The sequence below is a fragment of the Enhydra lutris genome, unplaced genomic scaffold (genome assembly GCF_002288905.1).
Source record: "Enhydra lutris kenyoni isolate GAN:26980312 unplaced genomic scaffold, ASM228890v2 scaffoldscaffold9, whole genome shotgun sequence".
Taxonomy (NCBI): Eukaryota; Metazoa; Chordata; class Mammalia; order Carnivora; family Mustelidae; genus Enhydra; species Enhydra lutris.
In genome coordinates, this window is record NW_019154093.1 from 4,315,171 (window position 1) to 4,335,413 (window position 20,243).

The 20,243-nt window shown below is 42.7% G+C and overlaps 1 protein-coding gene across 4 annotated transcripts in view; it reads right to left on the bottom strand.

Moving 5' to 3' along the window:
• Window positions 1-8,710: 8,710 nt before the first annotated feature.
• The window catches only part of LOC111143217 (zinc finger and BTB domain containing 8 opposite strand), a 20,618-nt gene continuing 9,085 nt past the window's right edge, over window positions 8,711-20,243 (bottom strand). The window contains exons 2-7 of one of the 4 annotated variants that reach the window (XM_022496788.1): window positions 15,450-15,474; window positions 14,844-14,965; window positions 14,543-14,625; window positions 13,516-13,568; window positions 12,235-12,271; window positions 8,711-8,941 (exon numbers count right to left, since the gene is read on the bottom strand). In XM_022496788.1, coding sequence (XP_022352496.1) covers window positions 8,855-8,941; window positions 12,235-12,271; window positions 13,516-13,568; window positions 14,543-14,625; window positions 14,844-14,965; window positions 15,450-15,474 — 407 coding nt within the window. In that variant the 3' untranslated portion in view covers window positions 8,711-8,854. The remainder of the gene's footprint in view (window positions 8,942-12,234; window positions 12,272-13,515; window positions 13,569-14,542; window positions 14,626-14,843; window positions 14,966-15,449; window positions 15,475-20,243) is intronic. The other 3 variants (XM_022496789.1, XM_022496790.1, XM_022496791.1) reach the window with 3 other exon arrangements.

Sequence of the window (20,243 nt, forward strand, 5' to 3'; positions counted from 1 at the left end):
CGAGCCTGTCCTTTCTCCTTTCTTTCTTTCTTTGCTCCTCTTCCCTACTCAACCCCTGCTTTCTTTTTAGGAGGTCCAGCTCTTTTAAGAGAGACACTGAGTTGGGTGCCTGGGTGGCTCAGTGGGTTAGGCCTCTGCCTTGGGCCAGCTGGGGTCCTGATCCCAGAGTCTTGGGATCAAGGCCCTCACCCATTGGGCTCTCTGCTCAGCAGGGCCTGCTTCCTCCTCTCTCTCTCTGCCCGCCGCTCTGCCTACTTGTGATCTCTGTCTGTCAAATAAATAAATAAAAATCTTTAAAAAGAAACAAACGAACACTGAGCAACAAACGTTTAAACATGCCAGCCCTGTGAGGTAGGGCTATTATGGCAGATGAAGAAAAAGCCTTAGAGTGAAAAGACTTGGCCAAGACCAGAACTGGGAAGTTTCCGGAAGGAAGCTGGAAGCAGAGCTTCACGTTCCTATTTTTTTTTTTTTTTTTAAAGATTTTATTTATTTGACAGAGAGAGAATAGGCAGAGATGCAGGCAGAGAGAGAGAGAGAGGAGGAAGCAGGCTCCCCACCGAGCAGAGAGCCCCATGCGGGCCCGATCCCAGGACCCTGGGCTCATGACCCCAGCCGAAGGCAGAGGCTTTAACCCACTGAGCCACCCAGGTGCCCCTGTTCCTACTTTTATGTAAATATTGCAAGGTTAGGCATTTAAAATGACTTAGAGAACCCCTGTCACGTGCAAGGCAGAGGAATGAAATGAAATGAGCAGAAGAACTTTACATTTCACGTGGGGAGACCTACCTATGGCCAATAATGATGTGACTGAGGTAGAAAGTACCAAGGGCTAGAAGCACATCCATTTGTTCATCCAACAGATATCTTAATATCTACAATTTGCAGCCACTTCCAAGCACACAGATTCCTAGATGGAATTTAGACAAATAATTTAGGGGGGGTAGAATCACGTTTATTTTGTTTTTACACACAAAAATGAATATATATAACAAAAATCTTCATTCATCCCAACATACAAATAACATCTGCTGATTTAAAAAGAAAAGATGATTTTGAGCGATGCCTCGAATGGAAAGGACATCTAACTAAGAGACACAAGAAAAAAAGGGGATTGATCAACATAACTAAGGAATGAGTGCAGGGAATGGAAGTGTAAGAGGAACCCAAGACAGCTGTAGTCTGGGGAGGGGGAGGCCAAGGGCTCTATACATAGAAATAAGGAATATGGAATTTGCATATGAAAACATGACATTAAGGATCTCCTCCTAAGGAGCATGGCGCCAGGAGCTTTGGAATCCAGGAAGACTTGGATTAAGTGTCACTGAAACAGACCACTGAAGATAGAAAGTTCAAATAAGGTACATATTATAACCAGAAGCCAGTTCCCTTCCTTAAGGAACAACTTAAAAGAGGAGTTGTGACTTCATATAATGACTTAAGGAGCTTTATGCAGCAATGTATCCAAATACTTAGAACATGGTGTAAGTATTTCTTTGGAATGGAGGGAACCCAGTAAAGCTGGGAACAAGCAGGTGGGATGAGTCCAAATAGCTTCTGAAAGGTAAATTTCCAGCCATTTTGGAAAAGGACAGGATTGGGACATCTGGATGGGGACGTCTAGATTGCTCAGTCGTCTGCTTTTGGCTCAGGTCCTGATCCCAGGGTCCTGGGATCAAGTCCTACATCAGGCTCCCTGCTCAGTGGGAAGCCTGGTTCTCCCTCTCCCTCTGCTCCTCCCCCTGCTTGTGTTCCCTCTCAGCTGTCTCTGTCAAATAAATAAGCAAAATCTTTAAAAAAAAAAAAAAAAAAAAAGAGAGAGAGAGAGAGAGAAAGAAAAGAAAAAGGACAGGATTGGTGGGTAAGAATCTGGGCAACAGAATAGACAGATCTAAAGAACAGAAAGTAGTTTAATGGTTGCCTAGGGGTGGGAGGTGGGGACTGAGTGCTTAAGACGGTAGCAGGTTTCTTCTGGAGGCGAAAATGTTTTAAAATTGATAGTGATGATGGTTGCAGAACTGTGAAAATACACTAAAAACCATTGACATGTACATTTTCAGTGAGTGAATTGTATGGTATATGAATTACATCTCACTGAAGTTGTTATAAAAACAATTAAGGTAAAAAGTCAAAGAACTGGTGAGTTATGTGAACTTAGCTGGTGGTTGATGGCAGGCTGCTCTGGTCCCAAGAGGGCTCTGAAGGGGCCAGGGGAACCAAGATAAAGGCAGAGAGAAAGTTGCCCAAACTTCTTCATCTCCCTTCTCATTACACCCTTGAATGTACCTACTGTGAGCTACAAGGAGATCAGGAAGGGACAAAGGGGTGGGAGCTCCTTAGAAGGGCAACGGGTTTGGCATCTAGAGATGGGCGCAGTTGATGAGGGTTTGGGCTCAGGTCAAGATGGATGCTCAACTCCCATGTGGAAGAAAGAAAACTAGATTAAACAGGAAAAACTTGGAGCAGAGAAGCCGGAAAGGAAAAGAAGTCTAAACGGAAGAGGGAAGAAGTAGAAAGAAGCGGCTTTTTTGCCGTTCTTAATAAACACAGACCTTAGCAGAACAGCACTGGCCAGCAAGGTTGTCTCTCGGCTGGCTGCAGCCCCTACCCGAACACTGTGGACATTTTTTTTTTAATAAGGAGAAAGAGTAAGGGAGCTGTTAGCATTTATGCTTGTCAAAGTAATACTAGCCTTTACCCCTCACTGATAGAGCATTTACTATGTGGCCTGTGCCGTCCTAAGAGCTTCATGTGTATACATTTATTTAATCCTCTCCACAATGCTACAAGTACTATCATCATCACTTAAAATGAAGAAATTAAGGCACAGAGTGGTAAAGGAATGTTTCCAAAGTGGACAGTTAATAAATGGCAGAACCAGGACTTGACCCCAGTGATATGGCTCATTTGTGCTCTTAACCACTACACACCCCAAGTCCTCAAAATAATGTTAGCACAGTTGTTTAAATTCCACAGCTCCAAGTTTCATTCCAAAGTGACTCCTTTTTCTTCATTTACAAAAGAAGGTTCTTAACTAGCATAGCAATGCCGGAGCGCTGCGGCCTGGTCTGACAGTCGTTGCCCTCCCCATTTCAGAGTTGAGGAGACTAAGCCTCAGAGAGGTTGAGGAAATTTCCCAGAGTCCAATAGTTCATGAATGACAGGGTCAGCATTGGAATCCAACTCTAACGTACTCACCATTTATATTTGGAAGCAGTTTAAAAAACACACATCGGTTGGGGGAGCGCCTGGGTGGCTCAATGGGTTAAGCCTCTGCCTTCAGATCAGGTCATGATCTCGGGGTCCTGGGATCAAGCCCCGCATCGGGCTCTCTGCTCAGTGGGGAGCCTGCTTCCCCCTCTCTCCCTGCCTGCCTCTCTGCCTACTTGTGATCTCTGTCAAATAGATAAATAAAATCTTTAAAAAAATAAAAATTAAAATAAAATAAAATAAAAATAAAAAACACACATCGGGGAGCCTGGATGGCTCAGTCAGTTAAGCATCAGACTCTTGATCTCAGCTGAGCTCTTGATCTCAGGGTTGTGAGTTCAAGCCCCACATGGAGCCTACTTCAAAACAAACAGACAAACACCACACACACAGAGTTGTGTATTTATTTGGCAGTGGGAAGAAACAACAGAAATCCACTATTCTTTATTGTCTTGTCCTATAAAACTAATGTTTCTACAGTTCAAGTGTTTCTGGGGCACCTGGGTGGCTCAGCTGGTTAAGTGTCCAACTCTTGGTTTTGGTTCAGGTCATAATCTCAGCGTCGTGAGATCCAGTCCTGTGTTAGGCCCCATGCTCAGCACAGAGTCTGCTTGTCCCTGCCTACCCCTCTGCTCCTCCCCCTGCCTCAAATAAGTAAATCTTTTAAAAAAAAATGTTTTTGCTAAATAGCATTAGCTTTTGAACTTTTTTTAAAAAAAGATTTTATTTATTTGAAAGAGAGAGAGAGAGATCACAAGTAGGCAGAGAGGCAGGCAGAGAGAGAGGGGGAAGCAGGCTCCCCACTGAGCAGAGAACCTGATTCGGGGCTCGGTCCCAGAACCCTGGGATCATGACCTGAGCCGAAGGCAGAGGCTTTATTTAACCCACTGAGCCACCCAGGCGCCCTAGCTTTTGAACTTTTAGAGTGTCAAAGAAAATGGCACAATCTTTGTCAGTCATTCTCTTTTGAGTTGTATCTTACAAATATCACCCAATATATATACACAGTGGAATACTATGCAGCTGTCAAGAGAAACAAAATCTTGCCACTTGCAATGACGTGGATGGAACTAGAGGGTATTACGCTAAGCAAAATAAGTCAATCAGAGAAAGACAATTATGATATGATCTCTCTGATATGAGGCATTTGAGAGGCAGGGCAGGGGGTCGTCGGGGGTAGGTAGGGAAAAAATGAAACAAGATGGGATCAGGAGGGAGACAAACTATTACTCTTCATCTCATGAAACAAACAGGGCTGCTGGGGGGTAGGGGGTTAGGGGTAGAGTGGTTGGGTTATGGACATTGGGGAGGATATGTGCTATGGTTAGTGCTGTGAAATGTGTAAGCCTGATTGATTCACAGATCTGTACCCCTGGAGCTAATAACACATTATATGTTTAAAAAAAACAACAACAACAACAAAGATCACCCAAACATGAAGTGTTTCCTTACATATAAAACATAATAGCTGCTATACTAACCTCACAGGATTTTTACCTGGATCAAAAGAACAACAGAACATAAATGTCATTTGTTACATATTAAAGGATGTTTTATGAAGACAATGAACAAAGTCTCATATCTGCCCCTTAACAGCCAGGTAGTTTTAGGTGTTCCTAATTTCCATATTCATAAAATGCAGGATAAATGCACTACATATAGAAATACTGGAAAGACAAAGAAGAAATAAATACTGGAAGGACAAATGGGCAACACACTGAAAGCAATTGGGAAGTAGTTTGTACCGTTGAACCCAGGATATGCGTTTACGACAAAAGGACTATGTTGGCCTTTTTTCTAAGAGTACTTTCTTGTATGTTTGGAATTTGACATTGTTCATTTTATAGGTCGCAAAATAAAAACTATTCACAGTACATTTGATGGGAAACATTGACAAAGTACTATAGTCACTAAATTCTGTGGATGTTTGCTCTGGAAGGAGCTTTTGGAGGATATGTTTTCCAGTTTTCTGGTTTCTTAGATGAAGAAATAACTCTCAATTTGGAAATTCTCAAGCCTTCTGAAGCTCAGACTTCAGAAATGGGGAGGGAGGCAGAACTCTAGTTCACTTGGTGCACATGCCCCACTAAATTGCTCTTTTCCCACACTTTTTGAACATTCTCTTCCAAAGACCAAGTGGTAATAGCAAGATAGAGAATTGGTAAGAGTGGTCATAGGGACACATAACCACTTACCCCACTTGGAGGGAGAGGCACCAATGAGAAAAGGTCACCTTGTCATGATGACTTTCCTGGAAAGCCACTGCCATCATGGGACACGCTGCCATACTAATGACAAAGGTCGTCTGATTGGAGTGAATGAGAAGATGCTGATGGTGTGATTTGGACCTTTTAGGTTAAAAAACCAAAAACTGTTCCAGTAACAGAAAACTTCTCGTTCTCAGCTCAGTTGTTTATAATTCAGTATTACAGGATCACAGAAACTTAGAACGGAAAGGAATTAAGGAATCACTAGCACTCCTAAATAGATGAGGAAGTAGGTCCAAGGACTACTTGGACTACAAGGACAGAGTGAGGACTAAGAAGCTTGCAACGTGTGCTCTTGTAGATCTGCTCAAGGAGCTGAACTGCAGGCTCTGCCTGAACTGATGTAGCTCCAAGATGCTTACTTAGCCCAGGGCCCGTTAGGTAGTGACTGGCCATCTATGCCACATGGGAGCACTCCTTCTATTCAGAGGGACAAGGCTAGCAAACACTTATTATAAAATTAAGACGACAGATCTTTAAACCTAACTAGGGACATGTAGTTTAAAGACTGTGAAGGTTGGAATGGTTAGGGAAGCTTCGAGAAAATGTGACTTGAGCTGTGCTTTAAAGCAGAGCTTTCTGACCAGCTTTCTGACCTGTGGACAAGATTCGGCCAACCCACAACTTGTTTGTACTCCACTGTGATGACCCATAGTAGTCATGACCCATTAGTTTTTTTCCCCTAGCTCAGGAGCCTTCATATAAAAATCCCAATTTTGTATTATCATGTAAACTGCAACACACTAGGCCTATATTCACATTAGCAATAAGGGCAAGAGTTGAGAGGCAGCTGTCCCCTTAGCCACCGCATAAATGCTCAGCTAAATACCCACGGTTTGTACTCATTACCACTCTGACTCCTTGGGCAGTGAATGTGCTCTTCATGTTTTGGGAAATGGGAAAGATAGCCCACATAGGAGAATAAGACACAAAAGTGAAGATGAGTGCTTATATATGCTTATAGGGTGGGGGAATTGCTTTGCAAAGGGGAAAATGTGTTCCCCAGACCAAGACACATACCTGAAACTAGCAGAAGAGTCTGGTGAGAACCTGGTGCCACCATCTCAATAAATAAAAGTAAAGCGTGAGCTGCTGCTAGGTCAAGAATGCCGACTTCACATACAGAGGACAATATACTCATTTTCCTTCTACTCAGTATCTTTGTTTTGGCATATTTAAAAACACAAACATTTTATTTTTTAAAAAAGATTTTATTTGTCAGAGAGCAAGAGAAAGCACAAGCAGGGGGAGCGGCAGGCAGAGGGAGAAGCAGGCTCCCTGCTGAGCAAGGAACCCAATCCTGGACTCAATCCCAGGATCCTGAGATCGCGACCTGAGCCGAAGGCAGCCGGTTAACCGACTGAGCCACCCAGGTGTCCCCAAAACACAAACATTTTAAAATTCACATAAAATTGTTACAAACGATATGTTTATTATCAATTTAAAGAAATATAATTTTATCTCATAATTACAACTGACTTGCTTTTACTGAACCCCATTACATAGCACTGGTGGTTAAGAGGCGTAGCTACTCTTTTTCTCCTGGTCAAGTTTGTACCCTGCATGGCTTAATATATCCCAGGAGCTCCTCCTACCCTGGATTCAGCTCTTCCACCAGACTCACTGTATCCCATCACTCATTTTCACAATCGACACTCCAAATAGCCCATGATGTTCAAAGGAGTCCATGAAAAAAAGACAGCCCCACGCCAGCCTAGAAATTCATCCTAACAAAAGGTAAAGAAGTTCTTCTAGACAGTTTCTGCTTGGAGGACCACAATTCAAATTTACAAAATATGCCTAACAATAAAGAAGGTCAAGAAGCAGTACCCCAGCGAGCCTGCTCTGTATTATTTGAAGCTACTATTCAGACCATGGTTCTTGGCCTAGTTCCCATTACCTCTACTTTCTGTTAAATACGGAGACAAAAAATACTACAGTGCTCAGAACACTTAGGAAGCTCACAGACAATCTCTTCCTCTTAGGTCAAGTTTAGCGTGCTATAATGATATTTGGCACCACCCAGTGGCAATCTTTTCTCATCGATGTATGAATAACAGCTCTGCAAACTTGTGGCAACAAAGAATACCCCAATCAAAGAACAGAGAATAGAATAACACAGCAAATGAAACAAAAACAGTTTCATTTTTTTAAAAGTTACCTCCTTTGAAAGGTTCAGATCATTTTAACACGGTTTTCCCACAATGAAGAACTTAATTTTAAAAAATTATTTTTTTCTCTAAAATATAAATATAAATATATTTATAGAGAGAGAGAGCAGCTTTTTTTTTTTTTAAGATTTTATTTATCTGACAGACAGAGAGAGAGAGCACAAGCAGGAAGAGTGGCAGGCAGAGGAAGAGAGAAAAGCAGGCCCCCCACCAAGCAAGGAGCCCAATGCAGGACTCGATCCCAGGACCCCAGGATCATGATGTGAGCCGACGGCAGATGCTTAATGACTGAGCCACCGAGGCGTCCCTACACAGAGCAGCTTTAATATAAAATTACCTGTGAGAAGGGCGGGCCTGTTTGCAAGGGTGTTTAAATTTTCTTATGGGAAAACAGTAAAGTGTACACAACATTAGTGTTTTAAAAATGTGAGAGAGAGAGAGACTCAGAGCTCTTTCTAGGTAAGTCTCCCAATTTTTAAACTATAATTATTTCTAATAAGAAAAACCAAGTGGAATACAGGATGGCTCTGTCCCGCAGAATGTAAAACACAAGCTCTCAATGCGTATATAGAAGATGTGTGTGTCAGGGGCACCTGGGTGGCTTAGTCGGTTGAGCATCCGACAAGTCTGAATAGCTGGGTAACACGGACCAAGGCTGCACCTTGCTGTCCCACTTCTGACTTTAAGTTAAAAGTTCCATTCGTAGGGCGCCTGGGTGGCTCATCGGTTAAGCGTCTGCCTTTGGCTCAGGTCATGATCTGGGGGTCCTAGGAGAGCCTGCTTCTCCCCCATCTCTGCTGATCTCCCGCTTCTGTTCTCACTCACTCTCTGACAAATAAAGAAAATCTTTTTTAAAAACTTCTGTTCTGGGCGCCTGGGTGGCTCAGTCGGTTAAGCGACTGCCTTCAGCTCAGGTCATGATCCCAGAGTCCTGGGATCGAGTCCCGCATCGGGCTCCCAACTCCACGGGGAGTCTGCTTCTCCCTCTTACCTTCTCCTCGCTCATGCTCTCTCTCACTGTCTCTCTCTCAAATAAATAAATAAAATCTTTAAAAAAAAAAAAAAAACAAACTTCTGTTCTGCAAATCTCCATATAGCAACAGATACTATAGAATTTATATCATGGGATCTTCTGAAAAGGAAGAGGAAAAAAACCAGTTCTTCGTAGAAGGGGGTTCGGTTTGTTTTGTTTTGTGTTTTGATATCTTAAATGTCAATGATCACAAAAACTTCTGGCTTCTCTTCATTATAGACCTGCATTGCTGAGTAGGTTATTGCCTTGACTTCAGTTCCCTAAAGCAGGGGTTAGAGAAAAAAAAACAAGAAAGAAAAAGTGAACATCAAAATCAGAATCATTAACTCTAATGACAACTGGCAGAAAGGCCAGATTTTACCATTATTCTGAAAACTAAAAACCCACAGGAGACACGCAGTTACTTGTGTAGCATTCTACACTCCTCCGGCAACAAAGCAACATGTGCCCAGGGGCAGTGAGCCGGCTGGACAGTGAAAGCTGCAGCTCCGACCTGGCTGTGTTTCCACCGGGCTCCTCGGACTGTCTGACCGCCCCACCACCCTGCTTTCAGTTTACCGAATGGCTTGAGTGGAGGAGCCCAAAGCTCTCCCACTGCCTGGCCCAGGGCTCCTCCTCAAGACCTGCTGCCTGCAGTGGCCTGGGCCCTAGGAACACAGACCCTTCTTTCCTCCCCCGCTGCCCACTCACTCTACATCGTGGGGTTCTCGCTCCCCATGTTTGATACCTGACAATCCCCCCTCCCCTGCCCCGGTTCAGAACCACAGGATGAGATGTCCTCTTAGTTCCTTCCTGTTCTAGAAAAGAAAACACAAGAATTCGGTGCAGCGCAAAATGTATCAGGCAATAGGTGACTGGCATCCTCTGGCTCTGCAGCACAAAGGAAATCTGAAGATTTCGCGGACAGATCTGAAAGGCACTGACCTGTGCTCTTCTTCCCTCTGCCATCATTACCTGGTGAGACCATAACCTAAACCCAATTCAAATTTCTGCCTCTGGCAGCACACACCGTGCTCACTGGTATCACCTGAAATCATGTCCACAGTCTACCATCTCTTGAGTCTATACTCACATGAGCTTTGCCTCCTGTTACAATGAACTGTCCGGCCCTGTTCCTATCAGAAGGCTGACCCTTAACCCTGGACATTCTATCCTCTATCGCTTTCCCAACTTAATGTCTTTGCTCTGAACTTACTCTCTCCCTCTCCAGCATGATCAATTTGCCCCAAGTTCCTATATCACTTCCACGGAGCCTACACTGGTGTTATAAAACCTCCTTGCTGAAACAAGACGAAACAAAAAAACTTTTCCCTTCCCTACCACATTCCCCTCTGGCTATTACTGTTCTAGCCATATGTTCCCCTTTTCTCAAACTCTGTCTCAATATACGGCCTCCACTTCCCTATCTCTCATTCATTCGCTCTCTGACCCACACATCTTTCCACTGATTCGTAAATCCATGGTCAATCGTCAAGCCTCAGCCCACTCAGTCTCTGAGCAATCTCAAGGGCATTAGATATCTGGCTTTGGGGCTCCCCTCTTCTTTGGCTCCCTCTTATGAGGCTCTCCTCCTTTCCTTTTTGGCTCCATCTTTTCCAAAGTTAGTGCCCCAGAGCTCAGTCTTCTCTATACTCTCTCTTTTTTTTTTTTTTTTTTAAAGATTTTATTTATTTATTTGACAGAGAGAGATCACAAGTAGACGGAGAGGCAGGCAGAGAGAGAGAGAGAGAGGGAAGCAGGCTCCCTGCCGAGCAGAGAGCCCGATGCGGGACTCGATCCCAGGACCCTGAGATCATGACCTGAGCCGAAGGCAGCGGCTCAACCCACTGAGCCACCCAGGCGCCCCTATACTCTCTCTCTTATCTACACCTCCCTCCTTGGTAATCTTATCTAGTCCTATGGCTATAAATATGATGGCTTCTAGACTGAGATTTCCAGATCTACCTATCTCCTGAACAAGTCATCCTACAGACAAGTGCCTGTTATGTGACATCTCCATTTAGATATCTAATATACACCTCAAACACAGTATGTTCAAAAGAAAGTTCCACTGTGTCTTGTGTATTATAATTCACATAGCCCCTCTCTTGGTTTCTCTTCTTTAAGGCTTCTCTCCCAAGGTTCCCTCACCAGGCTTCGTTTCATTATGTTGTGCTTGAAGAAATGGTACTGCAGCTCCTAGAAGCAACCAGGAGTCCTCAGTCATCCTCATCTAATTTAGGCCTCCTTGGCCTCAACACAGGAGTCAGCAAACTACAAATCATGGGCCAAATCCAGCCTGATACCTGGTTTCGTACAGCACCCCCACACTAAGAATGTTTTTTTTTTTTTTTTTTTGAAGTACTTATTATTTGACAGAGAGAGACACAGTGAGAGAGGGAACACAAGCAAGGCAAGGGGGAGACGGAGAAGCAGGGTTCCTGCTCAGCAGAGAGCCCAATGCGGGGCTCGATCCCAGGACTCTGGGATCGTGACAGGAGTCAAAGGCAGAAGCTTAACAACTGGGCCACCGAGGCACCCCAAGAATGGTTTTTATATTTCTAAATGGCTGGGGGGGAACCCACAAGAGAATATCTCATGACATTTGAAAATGATATGAAATTCAGATTTCAGCGTCCATGACGTTTATTGGACTACAACCACAGTCGTTCATGTCTGTGTTGTCCGTGGCGGCCGCAGTGTTACAACAGGGGAGCTGAATACTGCTCTTCTAGCACTCTTGTTCCACGAAGCTTCAAACATGATTCAGCCCTTTACAGAAAGCACGTATGCGCCTGCTCCTAGTCCTCCACACACATTGGATTGGGAGAGAGTAAAGCCATACTGGGTGGCAAATACAGAATGTGGAGATGCACAGAAAGTAGAAGGTGAGAACATCCAGTCCAACACCTTCATTAAAGGGAGAGACACCGAAGTTTGAAAAGGCAAAGGGACTTTGAAGTCTCACAAAAGTCTGGAACACATTGGGGAGGGTATGTGCTATGGTGAGTGCTGTGAAATGTGTAAACCTGGCGATTCACAGACCTGTACCCCTGGGGATAAAAATATATTATATGTTTAAAAAATAACAATAAAATTTAAATTAAAAAAAAAAAAAAAAGTCTGGAACAAACCTGACCCCAGAACTCAAGCACTGACTCCTAATCTACCAAGTCAGATGTATGAAGTCCCAGTGTTTAGACATAATAGGGTCAGAGACGTCTGAGGAAAACTTACGACTTTACACCAATTTATTTATTAGAACTTACTGAGGTTTACCATCATATACTGACTTTATGGTAAGGAAGTATAAAATGTTTTTAATGGTTGGATTTAAAAACATACCTGAGGGGCACCTGGGTGGCTCAGTGGGTTAAAACCTCTGTCTTCAGCTCAGGTCATGACCCCAGGGTCCTGGGATCGAGCCCCACATCGGGCTCTCTCCTCAGCGGGGAGCCTGCTTCCCCCCACCCCTCTCTACCTGCCTCTCTGCCTACTTCTGATCTCTGTCTGTCAAATAAATAAATAAATCTTTAAATAAATAAATAAATAAATAAATAAAATAAAAACATACCTGAGGGTGCTTGGACAATGAAAATTCTTCTCCCCACCTTGAGAAGGAAAATTAAAACATGATTAAGACTTCCAAGATTTAATATTTATTTATCCTTTACATACTTGAACATAAATCTTATAAATGTGGTTAAGATATGAGAAAGCCACAAGAGCTGGGAGGAGTAAGGAAGCTACAAATTTCAGTTTGATTGCCAGTAAACAGAGCTGCTGAGGGGCATATGTGCTACAGCTATTACAACAAGGTTGATGGTTGCCTTAAAAAAAAAAAAGTGTGGGGGCACCTGGGTGGCTCAGTCATTAAGCATCTGCCTTCGGCTTAGGTCATGATCCAAGGGTCCTGGGATGGAGCCCTGCACTGGGCTCCCTGCTTGTTAGGAAGCCTGCTTCTCCCTCTCCCATTTCCTCTGTTTGTGTTCCCTCTCTCACTGTGCTTCTCTCTATCAAATAAATAAAATCTTTAAAAAAAAAAAAAGAAAGAAAGAAAGAAAGAAAAGGAGGGGAAATAATAAAGACCTCATTTTACAAAGAAACACATCAAATTCGACATAAATTGGAAAAACAGACTTTATATAGAAATAACCTAAAAGATATCCTTAAGTGACTGAAGAGATTTGGGAAACACGAAGTCCAATCAAAGAGATCTAATCAAGTGTTTGCAATCTCTGGAAGGAAAAGTATAATTTGTTAATAGAAGGAACCACTTTGAACAGAGTCCAGGTGTGAGGATCTACGAGAAGGAAGCATCAGTGCTTCATGTCACCAAGCCAGGCTTCACACACACACACAAAAAAATTTTTTAAAGATTTTATTTATTTATTTGACAGACAGAGATCACAAGCAGGCAGAAGCAGGCAGAGAGAGAGGAGGAAGCAGGCTCCCTGCTGAGCAGAGAGCCCGATGCAGGGCTCATCCCAGGACGCTGGGATCATGACCTGAGCTGAAGGCAGAGGCTTTAACCCACTGAGCCACCCAGGCGCCCCCACACAGAAAATTTTTATGCTAAAAATCAATAAATTGGGAATCAGGTTCAAGAACCAGTATCAACTTTGTTCTGTCAAATTTCTGGTCCTCCAAAGTTGAGGTCCAAAGCCCTTGCTCCTAGGGCTCACACAGCTTAACCTAGAGAGCTCCACTGGGATGAGACTGGACCTCTGATTTTATATTTGTCTTCCTGCCTACTAGGTTCAGTGAAGAATTTTAACAACCTTCATGTCTTGCTACTGAAAAGATCTGCATATATGCGCTGCCAAACTGAGCACAAAAAGATTTTAAAACATACCCAATTGACCGTAATTTGAAATTTCTTTGATCAATGTGAAGTACTTTCACTTCCTAAAGAGGAAAAAAAATTAATTTAAAAAAAGTTCATAACAGACCATCTACTAAAACATATCTAATAATTGTCAAAACTCTATGTTGTACACCTGAAACTAATATAATATTGTATATCAATTATACTTTAAATTTATGAAAATATGTCTAGGTTATCCCTTTTCCTAGAAAATAACAGCATATGACTTCTCTGAAGCAAAGAAAACTAAAATGTTAACTAAAGTAGAACAAATGAAATATATTTCAAGGAAATAAGGGTTTTTTTTCTTAAGTATTTGAGGGAAATATTCTTGAAAAAATGTACAATCCAAAAACATGAATCAAGAAATTTCTCTGTAAAACAGAATAGGATGATACAAGATTTCAATCATTCTCAGCCCATTTGTAAGTAATACTGTAGGTTCTTGACCTCTGTAGGACAAGTGACCAGTCAGAAGAGGGTACGTAGTGGGGCTGGGAAGGGACAGAATGGAGGGGTGTGGAAGCAGGGAGGGCCCTGTGTGTTAGGTTAACAATGATGTTGGAGAGGATTCTCTCTTTGAGGTGGATGGCAACAAGCAATCTCCATTTGGCTGTTTCCTTTGTCATGTTACGAAAAGCTGAGAACAATTTTTAAATTTAGGCCAACATGGCAGAGCTACTAAATTTCACATGGGACAAAGGAACATACGGATGGACATAAATATAGTTCAAACTTGGGAGACATAAAAAGTGTAGGTGAAGATAGCAGGTGCATTCTTATTGCATAATCCTGGTTACTGACAAGTATACGGTAACAAATCTAAAAATTAGAAAATGCATATACATAGGCAAAGTCAGGTTAACCAAGAAGTCCCTATTTTCTGCAAATCAATATCATCTTATACATCTGTATGGCTTGGTTTTGCATCACGTGTTCTATTCTCAATCATTTTTCTTTTAAAATCTGAATTAAGAACCCATTTGCTCAGTAAAAAAGAAAAACCCTTGCTTACCCGGGGTATGAAGAATTCGTCAGCACTGAACTGATAAAGCCACTCATCCAAAAAGTGAAATAGTAGGGATTCTAAGTCATCTCCTATAGGATCAAGAAGGATCATGATAGTATGACATTTAATAATTCTAGTCTCTAAAAACTTGCTTGAATTTAGAAGTGCAAGGAATTTCTTAGGCTAGCTGAAAGAGGAAGAACAGGCTCACAACTAATTTTATTGTTCTTATTGTGAAAATGTACTGAAGTTACATAGAACACTGCACATTTGCATGACAATTTCTTCCCTGGAAATAACTGGTTACCTTGGGTTTCTACTTGTACTGTCTGCAGGGGCTCCACAGTCCCAGTATCTGTCATGTAACCGAACATGGCCATTGCACATTGTTCAAATGCTTCCTCCAGAGTATCTCCCCACGCATGTAACCTAAAGAAATACATTCATGCCCTGTGTAATAAAATCTACAGCAAGAGAGAAAACTTGACAGCAAGGTCAAAATAAAATCAGCATGATAAATACAAATCCAAAGGCCTCAATCAATCTAATGGCACGGAAACTGGGTTCTTTTAAACTATCTTTTTCATATTGTAAAGGAACCAAAATAGGAAGAGAGAATTAAAACTAGGGACATCAAGATTAAAACGTCAGGGGCGCCTGGGTGGCTCAGTGGGTTAAGCCGCTGCCTTCGGCTCGGGTCATGATCTCAGGGTCCTGGGATCGAGCCCCGCGTCAGGCTCTCTGCTCAGCAAGGAGCCTGCTTCCTCCTCTCTCTCTGCCTGCCTCTCTGCCTGCTTGTGATCTCTGTCTGTCAAATAAATAAATAAAATCTTAAAAAAAAAAAAAAGATTAAAATGTCAGCCTTCCTATTTAAGAACACGATTTCAAAGGCATAAATTGTAGGTGTACTCACTGGACATCTGCTGTATGATCCAAATCTGAGGGAGAGAGGGAAAAACACATATGTCATTAAACTTGACTTGCAAGTCACAAGAAGCTCTAGTTCGTTATTAAGAACATTATCTTTGGGGCACCTGGGTGGCTCAGTGGGTTAAGCCTCTGCTTTCGGCTCAGGTCGTATTCCCAGGGTCCTGGGATCGAGCCCCACATCGGGCTCTCTACTCAGCGGGGAGCCTGCTTCCTCCTCTCTCTCTGCCTGCCTCTCTGCCTACGTGTGATCTCTCTCTCTCTCAAATAAATAAATAAAATCTTTAAAAAAAAAAAAAAAGAACATTATCTTTTGGGGCGCCTGGGTGACTCAGTTGGTTGGGTGGCTGCTTTCAGCTCAGGTCATAAACCCAGGGTCCTGGGATGGAGCCCCTGCGTTGGGCTCCCCACTTAGTGGGGAGCCTGCTTCTCCCCCTCCTTTTGCCCCTCCCCCGGCCCCACTCATTTTCTCTCCCTCTCACATAAATAAAATTAAATTAAATTAAAAAATTGTCCTTCAAAGGCAAGAAAATGTGGAGCAGGGATGCCTGGGTGGCTCAGTCAGTTAAGCATCTGCCTTCGGCTCAGGTTCCTGGGATTGAGTCCCGCACTGGGCCTCCTATAACCAGAGAGCCTGCTTCTCCCTCTGCCTCCTACTCCCCCTACCTGTGCTCGCTCTCTCTCTAATAAATAAATAAAATCTTTGAAACAAATCACTTAAAGAAAATGTGGCACAAACCTCACCTTTTGCTATCCATTTACATAGGAAAGTTAATTGCTTTGTTAAAGGCTACTTTTTCCAAAAGTCAAGATTTGTGTATAAATGACAATTTCTAGAAGGCAGCAGGGCCAGGAGCTTCTAGGTGATCTAAAGTGTCTAATACATTAGTATATCTCAATAATGCCATTTCCTGACATTAGTTACTTTTCCTCAACAAAACAAATCAGTATCTATTCTAAGTATCTGCTCTGTGAAAGATCAAAATTCTAGGAACTACATCATCAACAGAGATATAAAATTCCAGATTTCTCTGTCTCACCTTTTCATGAACAGCTAATCAAATCCTATACAAAATAGTTTTTGTCTCTTTGAAATAAGAGCCAAGGGGACACCTGGGTGGCTCAGTTGGCTCAAGTCATGATCCCAGCATTGTGGGATCGAGTCCCACATCGGGCTCCTTGCTCAGCAGGGAGCCTGCTTCTCTCTCCACCTCTGCCTGCCACTCTACCTGCTTGTGCATATTCTCTCTCTGACAAATAAATAAATAAATGAAATCTTAAAAAATAATAAAATAAAGAGCCAAGTTTTTTATTCGTTAATTTCTTTCATTTAAAGAACTCCTCAATGATACCGCTGGCTAATAAAGCAGTTTCAGAAAGTAAACTCTATGTTTATGAGCTTTTTCCTGATATCCCCACAGGAATACCCAACCGCTCCTATCACAAACTCCCATTGGATCTGTTCTCTCAACATTTCGCAGTCTATTCTTCACTGGTATCATGACTTTAATCAGTTCTTCCCACTTACGATAATAGAATATTCAGGCTAGAAGGAGAGGTGATAAACAAGTTAAAAGAAAATGACAGGTATTAACCCTATAGAAATGAACGCCTGTGTCCAGAATGCTCCCAGCAACTTATTCCCCCAAAGTAAACACCAAATATCCACCAAGAGAAGAACAGATAAACGAAGGCACAAGGCAGTACTGCTCAGTGATAAAACAGTGCAAGCTATGGACTCATGCATTAACATGAATCTCAAAAACGTTAAATGAAAACTGCAGGGGCCCCTGGGTGGCTCAGTGGGTTAAGCCTCTGCCTTTGGCTCAGGACATGATCCCAGGGTCCTGGGATCGAGCCCTACATCGCGCTCTCTGCTCAGTGGGGAGCCTGCTTCCTCCTCTCTCTCTGCCTGCCTCTCTGCCCGCTTGTGATCTTTGTCTGTCAAATAAATAAATAAAAATCTTTTAAAAGAAAGAAAGAAAGAAAAGTGCACAACTCTCAGCACCTAATACCTCTATCCAAAAACCCTGTGCCAAGAGTGATCAAACTTGGGCACAAGTGGGCTTCTAACAGTGTAAGTAAGCCTTGTTCTAGAATCACTCCGGCCAGAGCACGTTAGACGACCTGCTGGAGAAAGCGCTACACAGCCAGAATTTACTGTTTGTTCCAGCCAAAACCTGACTATAGGCTCTTCACCTCCCTTTCTTATAGCATTTACTAAAAAGGGCTTACAACAGTGAATATTTATCTCTACAACTCAGCAGGGTCTTTCTTCAGGACTCCACAGCCATTCTTTTAAAAATGTAATCATCGGGAAGGACTCCCAGTCCCTGTGGGAGGATAGAATTGAACTTTGGTAACTGCTTGCTACCAAATACTGCAGGCCTAACTGAATTTACAGCCTAATGTTTTGGAATTTTTCATTTCTCTGACTCTACTGAGCTCCGGCTCTCCCCTCTTCTACATTTGCCCTTTAAAAGGTCCCATCACCTCTGTGCAATTCGGAATGGAGCTCAGCTCTTTCTCCTACTGTAGTTACTGAATAAAACCCCATCCACCACTTTAATGTCCAGCTGAATTTATTTCTGATACTGAGTGAAGCCGCTAGGCATAAAAGAATCCACACCATGGGGATCCACTTGCGTGGAACTCTTAAAACAGGCAAAATTAAGTTCTGGTGATAGAAATCCAAACTGTCTGCCTCAAAGTAAGGATGTGGGGGCTTATAGGAAAAAAGTAAAAGGGAATTTTCTAGGGTGATGGAAATGTTCTATAGCCTGACTGGAGTTTGGTTACAATCCAATGTATAACATACTGGAATGATAAATACATGTACATATCTATTTGCAAAACTTTTTAAAAACATTTTTAATGAATCTCTAGACCCATTGTGGGGTTCGAACTTACAACTCTGAGATCAAGAGAGGCATGCTCTTTGGACTGAGCCAGCCAAGGGCCTCTGCTTATCAAAACCTACTGGACTTTATGCTTAAGATCCAAGCCCTTTTACTATATTTATGTAAACCTTAATTAAAAAAATATAACAACAACAATTGGGATGCCTGGGTGCCTCAGTCAGTTAAGCGCCTGCCTTCCGCTCAGGTCATGATAACACCAGAAATTTTAACTGAAAAACTTTCAAATATTTATTCATTTAAAAATAATGCACCTGACTGGCTTAGTAAGTAGAACATGCAATTCTTTTTTTTTTTTAATTTATTCATTTGACAGACAGAGATCTCAGGTAGGCAGAGAGGCAGGCAGAGAGAGAGGAGGAAGCAGGCTCCCCGCGGAGGGGAGAGCCCGACGCAGGGCTTGATCCCAAGATCCTGGGATCATGACCTGAGCCGAAGGCAGAGGTTTTAACCCACTGAGCCACCCAGGCGCCCCAATAGAACATACAATTCTTGTAAGCTTTTATAAGTTTGAACTCCATGCTGGGGATAGAGATTACTTACAAATAAGACTTTTTAAAAATAAAACTATTTTATATTGCATATCATTATGAAAAATAACCATATTTCCCCCAAATTTTAGTGAGAAGAGTGCCACTGTTTCTGCAAGTATTATTAATATTTGACTTCAGTGTATTGATTTAGTTGAAGTACATACATAAAATGAACCTAGGGTGATGGAAATGTCCTATAGCCTGACTGGAGTTTGGTTACAAGCCAATGTATAACATACTCCAGTGATAAATACATGTACGTATCTATTTGTGTAAAGAGAGGGGTGTCTTAATAGCTCTTCAAAAAAACTAGATATAGTTTTCCTTGATGTTACACCAAAACTAGAAACATGTTAGTTTTTTATTTCTTTTAATTTTTTCTAAAGATTTATTTATTTGAGAGAGAGAGAGAAAGAGAGTGAGTGCACGGTCGCGAGGGAGAGAGTCTTAAGCAGATGTCATGCTAAGTTCACAGCCCCACTCAGCGCTTTATCTCACAACCCTGAGCCAAAACCAAGAGTTAGACACTTAACCAACTGTGCCACCCAGGTGCCCTTGAAATATGCTGGTTTTTAAAAGGTTAGTTGCAATGTGGATTTTGAGCTATGACAATGAACTTTTTGTGCTCTGTAACATGTACTCTGTAACATTAAAATCCATTGCTCTACCTTGTGCCTAGAATGGCTCTAATTTGTGCCTGACTATGTAACATCAAAGCACTGGTCCTCTGAAAAATACCAGTTCAGGGCACCTGGGTGGCTCAGTTGGTTAAACGGGTAAGCAGCTGCCTTCAGCTCAGGTCGTTATCCCAGGGTCCCCGGATGGAGTCCTGTATTGGGCTCCCTGCTCGCCAGGGAGTCCGCTTCTCCCTCTCTCTCTACCCCTCCCCCCCGCCCGTTTTCTCTCTCTCTCTCTCTCTCTGCCCCATGGTCTCTCAAATAAATAAAATCTTTTTTTTTTAAGATTTTATTTATTCATTAGAGAGAGGAAGAGGGAACACGTACTGGGAGAGGCAGAGGGAGAGGGAAAAGCAGACTCCCCACTGAGATGGGAGCCTGACGTGGGCCTCAATCCCAGGCCTTGGAGATCATGACCTGAGCTGAATACAGATGCTCAACCACCTGAGTCACCCAGGCACCCCTCAATAAATAAAATCTTTAAAAAAACAAACAAACAAAAAACAAAACAAAGGGGGCGCCTGGGTGGCTCAGTGGGTTAAGCCGCTGCCTTCAGCTCAGGTCATGATCCCAGGTCCTGGGTTCAAGCCCCACATCGGGCTTTCTGCTCAGCAGGGAGCCTGCTTCCTCCTCTCTCTCTGCCTGCCTCTCT